The 12,573-nt window shown below is 34.7% G+C and overlaps 1 protein-coding gene and 2 non-coding genes across 3 annotated transcripts in view; all 3 read right to left on the bottom strand.

Moving 5' to 3' along the window:
- Window positions 1-6,562: 6,562 nt before the first annotated feature.
- On the bottom strand, window positions 6,563-6,635 carry TRNAR-ACG (transfer RNA arginine (anticodon ACG)). The gene has a single exon. It is a non-coding gene; the product is annotated as a tRNA-Arg (tRNA).
- A 116-nt stretch (window positions 6,636-6,751) lies between these two features.
- On the bottom strand, window positions 6,752-6,824 carry TRNAR-ACG (transfer RNA arginine (anticodon ACG)). Its single transcript has one exon. It is a non-coding gene; the product is annotated as a tRNA-Arg (tRNA).
- Window positions 6,825-11,000: 4,176 nt separating this feature from the next.
- LOC106113974 (atrial natriuretic peptide receptor 2) overlaps window positions 11,001-12,573 on the bottom strand; it is an 18,684-nt gene continuing 17,111 nt past the window's right edge. Inside the window, exons 19-22 of the mRNA XM_013307033.1 lie at window positions 12,421-12,565; window positions 11,632-11,784; window positions 11,418-11,538; window positions 11,001-11,266 (exon numbers count right to left, since the gene is read on the bottom strand). Coding sequence (XP_013162487.1) covers window positions 11,001-11,266; window positions 11,418-11,538; window positions 11,632-11,784; window positions 12,421-12,565 — 685 coding nt within the window. The remainder of the gene's footprint in view (window positions 11,267-11,417; window positions 11,539-11,631; window positions 11,785-12,420; window positions 12,566-12,573) is intronic.

Genomic DNA, 12,573 nt, shown 5'->3' with positions numbered 1-12,573 from the left:
AATAGATAGCATAAATAATCTATGGTCAAGTATATACCTACTTGCACTAGCCAACTGTTGTAATATAGGATGGAAACGCAACGCGTGAATCGCGCGGTTTACCGTTTAGTGGAAATAAGGCCTAAAAGATATCATTAGTATATAATCAATCACTTCAAAAAACGTTTAAAAAATTGGAATACAAATAAATCGTACGAAGTAGATTGCGTCTGCGATACATCCAGCCATGATTGGAAATAACGATACTTTAGGCCCACCACGCCGCAACACGCCGCGCCACTGGAGCAACGCGTAGCCTACCATCAGAATACAGAGGATACTGCCCCATATCTGCAAAAAAGTATGTATTTGCGACTTAGTAATGACAAAATCTTACTAATATTATATGTGCATATGTTTCAATAGATGGATGGATGTTTGTTATAAGGTATCAACAGAACGGCTGAACGGATTTCGATACTTATGTTTTTTTTTAATTCCGCGCGGACGAAGCCGCGGGCGACAGCAAATCATTTGCTTTTAAGAGACTGGTGGGAATGGTGTCTAGTATTGGTAGTCGATTAGTAGAATACTAGAGTGTAGTTTGAGCAATAGTCAAATATTAAATAGTTACCTCCAGACCCCGTATAACTCCAGCACTTGGTAAGTCATTAGTCACCCGCAAAGACATCAAGAAGACATCAGATGCTGGAGATTTAATAGCATAATGAACTTCCACATTTAAATATATCTTTAAAGCGCCCACGTTATTCTGGTCCCTCACAATCCTATAAGATAAAGTTTCAACCATTATCGCATTTATAAATTAATTATAGTTATTTCACTAAGTAAGTAGTTATTATTTAAAGCTAAAGCTAATAAGTAAAGGACCGAAGATAAATCTTTTTATCCAGATAACGACAAAGTTTTGTGTGGTTTTACGTATTTCCATGTTGTCGCTTATTATATATTTTTTGATATTAAAGTCTTCTGATCGTTTGTCTTTTTATTGTCCTAAAAATACGTCATAGACAAATTCAATATCCTAAATAGATATTACGAAAAAGAAAGGTTTTGTACTTACCGAACTTGTATCAACATCTCTCTCAAATAAATTAAGTTGGTAACATTCGATGACGCAGATAGAGATCGACGGAATACGAAATATTTTGAAAACTTATTCGTATACCACAAGCCTTTCTACAAATAGAGAAACTTCTTCATTATACGAATAAACATTGAAATTGTCATTATCTTTGTTATTTAGTTTACTCTACGTTTCACACTCGGAGTTATTAAATGCTTACTTAGGTAGACCCTAAGGTTAATCTTGTTGCAATCTAAAGCTTTAATATCCTTACTGTAACACTCACCTTTACGTATTGTCCATTAGGTTTTCGTATTAATATAGATATTGGTTTTCTAGTTTTATCAGAGGAAATATATAACGAATGTAATTCATCATACAAAGTAAACTCTTCTGAAATGTTAATTGGACAATCTAGCCTGTAAGAAAATATATAGTAAATAATTGTAACTTCGATAGCGTCAGTGGCTCAGGGGTTTTAACACTTTGCAATCTGCAGGGCCTGGGTTCGAATCCCGCCTTGTACCAATGTGTCTTTCGATTTACATATGTACCTTTATCCGACGTTCTCACGGTGAAGGAAAACCTCGTGTGAAGTCAACCAACACGCACTTGGCCAGCGTGGTTGACTATGGCCTAGTCACCCGTGACTTAGGGTAGGCTCCGAGCCCCTCGGTGGGTACGTATAGAGAGCTCATGATGAATTGTTGCTTTATGAAACTGTAGTTATTTTAATAATACTTACGAATAATCTTCGCCAATTGTTATCATAAAAGGTGGAAGACAAGGAACGATTCTTTTACGTGGATCCAAATGTTGCTTAAAGTTTCCATCAATTTTGTAACTAATAGCACTAATTAATATAGTATTCTGTAAGAAAAATCACAATAAAATAATAACGTAATATCAGATTCATTGGCAAAAATAATTAAGGATTTATTTTACCTGCCTATTAGATAAATGTATTTCATCTTTTCTTTGATCCGATTCAGATTTATTTACCGACAGTGTTGGCAGAACTGAAAATGGAAAAAATAAGCTGATAAATATTAAAGTAATTAAAGTCAATAATTATTATCTCCTTCTCATTCCCAGTGACAGGAAAATGACTCTTGTTGATTTTTTGACGTCGATACTTACTAGTATGATTGTTTAGGTTAGGATGCATCCACAATCTGCATGCTCCCGCAGGATCCGAAGAGTAAAAATTGCTCACACATGAGTTAGCTAGCCAGCGACAAGCTGATATGTTGTAAATCTGAAAGGTTACAATCGTTATACTTAAATAATTCTAATATAAAAGACATTGAAAACTATTAGATGTGAGCTTATAGAAAAGTGTTAGTTGGAAAAGAAAATAATAATCAAATATGACAAAGATGTTTAGCCGAAAATCTTTCCTAATGGATGAATAATAATGGCAATAAAGCCAATGGCAGAATTGCATAATTTTTCATCTTATTATTCAAATTAAAAAAAAACTAATGTTGCCAAATCTGACAGTACTTACAACACACAAGTATTCGTATTTAACAATATCAAGCAGATAACTTGGGTGTAAAAGATTCTCTTCGTACTTAGGTCGTTCTGTGACGTATTTTTTTGGCAGACATGTACCATGGACGTGCACCTCGTGTCTCTTGCAGTCGCAGCCGTAGCACTTGACACAGGTGTCCCCCAGTGGGCGGTATCCACGCCCACACTTAACACACTGCACCACCTTCATTGGGGATCCATCGTAATTTTGGGTCACTGAAAGTCATTCAATCTCTTTTTATTAACCTAACTACTTGACATTTTCATACATTAGCATCTTATCTACATTTTTTCTTACGTAGTACCAACATAATTGGATCATAGTATTGAGTCCCTTCGAATTTCTCCTTCAAATTTACCCTGTTACTACGTGTTTTTATCTCTAGCGACATTTTAATGTTATCCAAATGCTTATTCAATAACTTACCCGCAATATAGTCTTTAGGGCATCTCCTACAGGCTACCCTGCCGGCAGAGGCCTGACATCTCCGAGGTACGCAACTGCTCCCGTCTGCGGATACAACCTCTGTTACGTTGCATGCTCTGCAGCGCCCCGAATCCGTCATTATACTGTGATTTCCACAAGTGCAAGATAGACCTTGAATAAAGAATAATAATTAGATTGTTAATAGAAATATAATACGAAATATTCTCTTACCATCAACAGACGCAACCATAGAACCATTGTATGGACATGGTCGACAATTAAAACTACTAATTTCAAAGAACTCCACGTTACTGCAGTTCGGCGAGTTAAGTCCGAACAAACTGCCTATTAAAGTTAAAACAATATAAAGAAAGTTATATCGAAACATAATTTTATATAGAAATAAAAAAAAACAAAGGAATATCCAAATTGAAACAAATGAACTCTATTTGTTTACGTAAAAATTGTTGCCTAGATACGAATACGAAACATGTTGAAAGTGGTTTCTTTTCTTTTAGAATTTACATTTGGATGCTTAATAGGTTATGATGCATTCAAAACCAATTTTTTTTAAGGAATTATAGCTACTTCGTTTATAATAATTAATAAATAGATTGATACTAGCGGACCCGACAGCCGTTGTCCTGTCTACACGTCTTTAATTCGAATATTATTTGTAAAACATTCCAAAATCAACAACTACTAATAAATTAAAAAAACATTGTCCAGCGGACAAAATTGTGAATCTAACCCATTCCCAGATCCCCTTGAACACACACAAAAAATTTCATCAAAATCGGTAAAGTCGTTTGAGAGAAGTTCGGTGACATACACACGCACAGAAGAATTATATATATATAAAATATGTATTTAGGTAGTAACCTAGTATTTACAAATGATGAAAACTTTTTGTCGAAACTATTCTGTAGCATTAAACTTCCTATTTGAATGATTTCAATGAATTTTTTAAGGACCTTAAAATCCATATCTTAATTTTATTTTATAACTAAAGTTTAGAATCAATACTGTTGATCAGCATTTATGTTGTAAACGTAAAATTGGTAAAAATCATTGCTTGCGAACATAGATACAATGATTAATAAGTCGGTTAATTCATGCTTTGTTATAAAACCGTGATTTATAGTCTGTTGATGGAACAAAACATCTTCCATTGTTTTATTGTTGCTATTATAATGCAAGCTGATAACTTTATTTACTAATGCAAGTTCAGTTTTAGTTAGCACTGCTAACAGTTACAACCAAACAATGTTGTCTAAACATAGTTTTATTTCGTTTCTTTTAGTACTAAAATTTGCAGCTTCTGCCATTCTTGAAGAAAGAGGAACTAACAAATTCAATAATATCTTAGATGTAGCAGTGCATTTATCAAACAATAATTTTAATTATAGATTACAAACTGTTATTCTGTGGAAAGATGTCGCTGGAGTTTTAGTTAATAATTATCTTAAGAGATTCAAAGGAACAGTTGTTATAGAAGTAAAAAAAGATGGAATACCACCGGAACAAATAGTTGTATTCATAGAATCTTTGAAATCTTTTCGTAATATATTAGATATTTTAAAACCTGATCTAAAAGGTAAATCACTATTGCACAGCAGAGCAAAATTTATTATAGTTCTATTGAATCGTTCTCGTAGACTTGAACAGATTTTTAGAATCCTATGGAGTTATGATGTCACGAATGTTGTCATATTAATGAGAGAGAAGAAGAAAATTACTGCATTGTATACATATTATCCATACAAAAATAATACTGACTGTCAGAACACACAACCCTTTCTCCTTGGAACTGTTAAGGAAAAGAACAATGTAGACATTAAAATATACCCAGATAAAATGCAAAACATGCAAGAATGCCCATTTTATATTTCAACGAATAAACTATATCATTCTCTTACAAATCGGAAGATCCAATTGCAGATAGTAACCGAAACTATGATTAAACTCCTGCAAGAGGCAATGAATTTTACTCCAATTATTACCACTAAGGATTATTTAGGTATTGATTCAAATCAAGATAAAAACTGGTTGGAATCTTTAGATGATGTGATTGCAGGAGTCACTAATGTGTCAACTTGCAGTATTTCAATAGGTGTAGAAAAATTGGCCTTGTTAGATTATTCTTTCCCGTATTTCAGAATGAGAATAGTTTGGTTAGCACCTCCCACGAGACCGGGACATGTCTGGTTAAGATTACTGTCGCCTTTAAATGGCTACATGTGGCTTATTCTTTTGATTTTAATAATACTCCTGAAAACGATCTTTTGTATATTAAAGATGAAGTCGATTGAAAAGTTTTCTCATCGTCATTTTATTGGGATAAATAAACTTAAAGGTGTCGCTTTACGAATGTGGGGCGTGATGGTTGGACAACCTGTGAAAGTTTCCCCGAAACGTTTTCGTGATTTTTACATTGTTGGATTATGGATATTATTTACTTTTGTTGTCAGGAGTGCTTATCAAAGCGTATTAATAGGTGCATTGAAGACAGAGACGGTGGTTGGAAACTACGCAAGCTTGCAAGATGCTTATGAACACGGATATAAGTTTGGCGGTCGAGCTGGTATGCTGCTGTATTTTGAACATGATCCACAGATACTGGAGGAATTCGAAATCGTGTCTGAAATTCGCTTCGAAGAAGTATTTAATCAAGTCTTAGAGGGTAAAAGAAAGTTTGTGTTTGCTACATCTTTGGAATATGCCTGGGCTTATTGTCTTTCACGTGGTATTATGGAGGACGAATGTGGACATGTTTTATCAGATTCTATTATGACAGTACCTTTAGTGGTTTGGATGAAAAAGAATTCTCCATTTTTGGAAATATTGTCGACGATGCTTCAAAGATTTTTAGAAAGTGGTCTGCTTGAGATTAATACAAAACCGGTAACCCGAGTGGCATCTCAGACGTCTTCGGATCCAACTCCTCTCACGCGTAACCAAACTCTTAGCTGCTTTCTTTGTTTGTTAGCTGGGTATACTTTAAGCTTGTTGATTTTTTTCTTTGAAAATTTAAATTTCGTCAAGAAAAGAATTTGGTTAGAATGATTTTGTGATTAATACCCAATATACCTGTCTATCATGCTTGCATTTTTGCTTTGACATTTTATCTCTAAACAGATTATTTATTAATTAAATAAATTAAGTTAAGTAACTACAATTTGGTGTTTGTAGGCAATAATCGTAAAATACACAACACAAATACATAACCACTTAGGTAAAAGTTTTAGGTACATATTTACTTAATATCCGACACGTGAAGACCATTAACAGTACATTTCATTCCTCTCAGAGCACAATATTTCATCTAGTTACTATTTAAATTAAATTTAAGCTCGGAGCTCAAGAGGTCAGCGACAGTATTATTTCTGTAATTTATTTTTATTCAAATATTAAATTCATTCTATGTTATTGTATCTGAGCATATTATTTTTATAGAAACTACTTTAAACTGCAGAAAAAAAAATCAAAATTAAGTTTTATGATTCGCAAAATAATTCCAAAAATTGAATAATCGACCCTGCCAGGATTCGAACCTGGAATCTTCTGATCCGTAGTCAGACGCGTTATCCATTGCGCCACAGGGCCTTGTTGCCAATGTTAGTTTAATCGAATAATGGTTAAAAATCGCAAGATGTAAAATACAAAACATTACTAGGGCGTCTTGGCATAAAAATCTTTTTCTTTGTGTACAAAAAAGTGAGCGACCCTGCCAGGATTCGAACCTGGAATCTTCTGATCCGTAGTCAGACGCGTTATCCATTGCGCCACAGGGCCGTGCTACAGTGTGATAAATTTTTCTATAACTAGATACAAATGTTAAAAAAACAGTTGTGACTTTTCTTAGAAGAAATTCTTAGAAAAAATAAATTCATATTCTTTACATTATATAATACATTATATGATATGAATAAGTTAGTTACCTAATATATAACCAAAATATTTAAAATTGTTAATTTGTAAGACGATGTTCAATATGGAAATTCAAAATACCAACCTAACCTTACTTTATAAGGTCACATTGAAGAATACGCTTAGTAATAAGACAAAGATTTGTTTTCGCTCACTTAAGTTTCAATTCAATCAGTTTTGACGTCAATGTCAGGTTCAGGCCAGCAGGTTGCGACCTCAAAGGCTTTCACGCTGATTTGATGGCACCCTTGAACAAAAATGTACCAAGTGATATGCGAATTGGAGACATCGATCACGTTTCACGAAAAATATTTAAAAATTTAATCAAAATTCATTCCAAACAAAACACTATCCCTAAATGTATTGCGGTGCTTTATTTGCTGATAAAATTAAAAATAAATTACGACCGTGGTATTCTTCCCTCATAACAACAACTTATTTTTTCCAACAACTATAGGTTGTATAATATTATTTGATGTAAAACAGATAAGCAAGGTAATGGTAACATTCTGAGACTTGATAAATAACATAATGTAACATTTAAAAGCGTCGATAGCCTAATGGTTAAGGGTACGGATCTCCGATCACGAGGTCGGGGATTCGAATCCTGCCATTCGACTATTGTCGTAAACCATATCCTAGCACAAGCATACAGCTTAGTTGGAATGGTAAAAGAAATATTAGTAAATTTATAAAAAATCTGCTAATATTTTAAAAAAATTACTTCAAAGTTAATAGGAATATAAATAAAAACACGAATAGTTATTATGTTAACCTAAGATTAACTGTATTGTTAGTAGATTCTATCTCTACACAAATGTGTTCTGCGCTCGATTACATTTCAATTCAATCACATGTCAATGCCGTCCGCGAGCGATTTCAGGTTCAATGTCGACCTTTCACTATAAAGAAACGGACTAGGCTACCGTTGTATTAAATAAACTCAGCACGTTCCGTGGGAGGTGAGGTAAAGATGACACATGTATGTCTCGCTGCTAACTACGCTTTTATGACTCAAAAAACACACACAACACGAGCACACAAGCGAGTTTCAAACTTATTGTTTGTTTTTATTTGATACAGGCGAATGCGATCATGACAAGTCCTGTCTTTAAAAGTCAACATCGAGAACATTCCGCGCGACCTCCACTGATGTGTTTGCACCCTCCATCGCGCTTCACTCATCGTCCTTAATGAATCTCTGGATACATTCTTATGTATACGTTCTTTTAATTTTATTGAAAACCACACGTTAATATGTTCTGTTTGTTTAAATGTTTCTTGAACATTCTTTGGATATTAAAAATGTAAGAAGTTTGCTTATTACAAGTAGTGAATACTTACATTATTTATACGCTATCATACAAACGATTGGAATGGATGATACTATGCTACAGCTATATAGTATGTTAGGGATGTTAATTATGTCTTAGTTGTCTAATTTCAAAATATTAATAGTACTTATTTGGCAAAATAGAAATGAATGTTTTACGCAATTACCTCGCTTTATCTCTTTTCTACTTCCGTCACTTAAAACTACAGAACAACAGTTTAATTTTATTGCTATTTCATATTAAGTTTACTCACAAATAATGTAAATATTTTATAGAAGTTATACGACATATACAAAGACGGTAAACAATGTTAAACTTGAAAGCATCAGATCCCTGTGGAGTTTCAAGGATAGATGGGAAAGCCATGTTAACACATTTCCGAAGGAATTTATGTGAAAGGAAATTGAAATTCAACTTGACTATGAATTTAAATATTTTCTATATTGATATAAATTTAAATTAATGTGATAATCATTTTACTAACATTAAAAACGCAAATATTTAGATGGATGGATGGATGTTTGTTTGACGGTATCTCCAGAACGGCGGCATGGATCTTGATGAAATTTGGCATAGGTGTAGAACATAGTCTGGTAGAACACATAGTCTACTATTTTTTTAATTTCGCGCGGATTGAGTCACAGGCAAAAGTTAGTTTGTTATAATTTTATAAAATTATAACAAACTAACTTAAATATATTTAATTTGTATTTGTATTAAGTTAATCGCTTATCTCTTTGTTTTTGTTTATTGCACGTAACATAACTTTTTTTTTCTATCAAAAGGTGGAAATAGCGAAGTGACCGATGCCATAGACATACGCAATTGCATATGCGTTGCCTACCTTGAATCGACGGAGGAGAGGATGCACAGAAAGAAAATATCTTCCCTTTCCATGCATCCTCTCATCCGGAAAGTCCACTTCCAATTCCCATCCTTTCCTTATAAAGAAAAGGATGGGAGAGGAAAGAGGACTAAATTAGGCCTCCGGGACTCACACTCATCAGACGAAACGCGGAATTGCTTCCACTTCACGCCTGTCTTCTTCTTTCACCGGGCGAGCCGGGCCGATTCGTGCGAATTAGTTAAAGCGGGCTCTACCACTGTTAAAACTGAACACTGTTAGAACTGAAACGTTTTTACGTCTAGCCTTGATCTAAGAGTAATAAAAGAGGAAATAAAACATCGGATTAAATACAAATTATTTTATTCACAATAAACATCAAAATGCATTCTTCATTTTGTAATAGAAATGTTAATTGACAGATATGACATCGATATTTGAATATTTTTATGTATAGGCAAAGTACATTATGTATTACGTTAGAACAACTTTTAAATATGTATTTCAACATAATCCCAAAATATGTTAACATTTTGTCATTAAGTAATACATATTCTAGTAACAAGAGTCTTAAATATATGATAATAAATAAAATATTAAAAACAAATAATTAACTAAAATATATTGTTAAAAGGAGTCTCTTTAGGCAAGATTCCGAAGATACTGGCAGCGTTCCCCCTTTGTATAGCTATAGTAACTCTTTGTCCGAGGAAGTTGCCAGCTCTTCGGTTCCCTGTGATGTCGATTTACTTTTCGTTAGTACATTAAAGCCAGATATTTATACAAGCTGTCGCCACCGACTCCGTCCGCGTGGATAAATAAAAAAACGTAATTAGTGTAGCCTATGTGTTCTTTCAGATCCGTTCAGCCGTTCTAGAGATATCTTCAAATACCCATCCATCCATCCACATCACATCCATCTAAACATTCGCATATATAATATTAGTAAGTTAAATAAAAAGCAGCTCTTCGACGCATAAATTCGAAAAAAAAATGAATAAATAGTATCCTATGTCCGTCTCCTGGCTCTAAGCTACCTCCTCACCAATTTTCAGCCATATCGGTGAAGCCGCACTTAACATAAAATCTAAATGATTATTTGGCACGTAAAAGTATACACATTTCAGCAACAGTTAAGTCCGCTGTATTTTATCTTAAATAAAAATAAATAAAATACTTAATTATTAGTAACTTAGTAAATTAAACGTAAACATAACCTTATTATATAAAATATCTCAGTATTTAAAAGGTGAATGATGATTAAAATTGCTTTTAACATTTACGGAGTTTTAAGACCATAAATAAAAAAAATATCTGCAAAGAAAAGGTAAATAACGTACAATAAATACTTTTATTTCTATACTTTTGCTTTCGAATAAACTGCAGCAAGTAATTAATTGGAAAACAAAAGAATCTATCTGTTCAGAGTGCGCGCAATAACATTGTAACAAAGAGAATTGTGTTTTTGAACTCAAGTCTTTTCAATAATTACACTTGATTAAAATCTTTAGTTAAACTTAATACTGTTTTCTAACTAATCATTCCTGCATACACACTTATATGTAACATATAAATAACCTTTTGAAGTTTATAAGGCCTTGGTTTTGGAATAACTCGCCCCAGAGGGAGCGCGCCTTTATCAAAATTTAAAACTGAAGACCATGCTATATTTATGTGATAAAAATAACATGATAAAGGCTAAGACAACTTATATGGCTGATAAATCTATCTGGAAAGCGACTATTGATCTCGGATACAGTGAAAGCAAGACATGGAGAGATGATTAAGTCTAGCCATATCCATCGTTAACGCGTAGCCGCCGCGCGGACTTCGCGGTGTCCAGTTGTATATCAAATAACTTTTTTATCCAGCTATAGTTGGTTGTTCAACGACAATATACGGCGTGTGTAATGCAATCGGCTGTGGTAGTGCGGGGAAGAGTATGGGGTAGTGCGGCGGCGGCGCGGGCGGGCCGGCCTGGTGCGGCGCGGGCTCCGAGCAGCGCAGCAGCCAGTGTGTCAACATGCGCCCGCGTCCCTTCAGCTCCACCTCGCCGCGCCGCTCCACGGTGAACGTGCCCCACTGCTCTAGCAACGCGCGCGTACTCTCGCTCAAGTGAATCCTCAAAGCTGTTAAGTAAAGAAAGATTAGAGAATCAAATATCGGACAGACCTATAAAGTACCCGGTTGACTTCCTTCCTTTTATTAATCCATATTTATTCAGATTTAAGTTGATATGGCAAGGTTTCCTATTCAGTAAAAAGGTAAAGTTATTCTCACGTTGTCCAGTAGACTCCATGCGGCTGGCCGTGTTAACGGTGTCCCCGAACAGGCAGTAGTGTGGCATCTTGACGCCCACCACGCCCGCGCACACTGGTCCAGAGTGTACTCCGACTCGCACCTTCATTACATACATATAGTAAAATTTACTACATAAAAGATTGAAAAATTAACAAACCTAATGAAAAAATATCAAATATGTTATGTTCATTACTTCTAAGCGATGTGAGGGGCGATGCCTGACAGCAAAGGTGCGCACAGCCTCGACGACCGCGAGCGCCATGAGGCAGATCTCGCGCGCGTGCATGTCGCCGTTGCGCTTCGGCAGACCTGACACCACCATGTACGCGTCGCCTATTGTCTCCACCTTACACACAACATAACACTCTTATTCATACTTTTCAGCTGTCGTAATACATGAAACGTTGTCGTTATACAGAGATACTAGCGGACCCGACAGACGTTGTCCTGTCTACACGTCTTAAATTTGAAAATTTCAAACTTTTTTTAATAAGCTAAAATTAAAATTCGAATATTATTTAAAATTTGACACTGCGATGGTAGCGCCGTCTGTCGGATCCAATGTAAAACATTCCAAAATCAACAACTACTAATAAATTAATATTTTATTAAAAAAACATTGTCCAGCGGACAAAATTGTGAATTTAAACCATTCCCAGATCCCCTTGAACACACACAAAAAATTTCATCAAAATCGGTCCAGTCGTTTGAGAGAAGTTCAGTGACATACACACGCACAGAAGAATTATATATATAAAGATAACAGTGAAGACTGGCTGTCAATTTACTTATTAGACCTTTGAAATATTAACAAATTACATTTCAATTTACATTGATGATATTTATCGTGACATGTCGGTATTTCTGAAATATCCAATAATTTATTAAAAACTCTATATATTCAACGTAATAAAACACGATGTTAACAGCATAATTTAGTAATACAAAACTTTTAATGCCGGTTTTTCTTCTAGCCAATTACCTTATACACGTCATAGTATCCGATAATCCTATCAAAAGTGCTGTAGAGGTCATTGAGGAGGTCGACGACCTGCATGGGTGTGGAGGCAGCGCACAGCTCGGTGAAGCCAACAATATCACTGAAGTACACAGTCACACACTCGAAGCTCTCCGG

Source organism: Papilio xuthus, unplaced genomic scaffold (genome assembly GCF_000836235.2).
Source record: "Papilio xuthus unplaced genomic scaffold, Pxut_1.1 DF828142.1, whole genome shotgun sequence".
Classification (NCBI taxonomy): domain Eukaryota; kingdom Metazoa; phylum Arthropoda; class Insecta; order Lepidoptera; family Papilionidae; genus Papilio; species Papilio xuthus.
The sequence above is the reverse complement of the archived record's forward strand: the minus strand, read 5'-3'. Positions and strand labels throughout refer to the sequence as shown.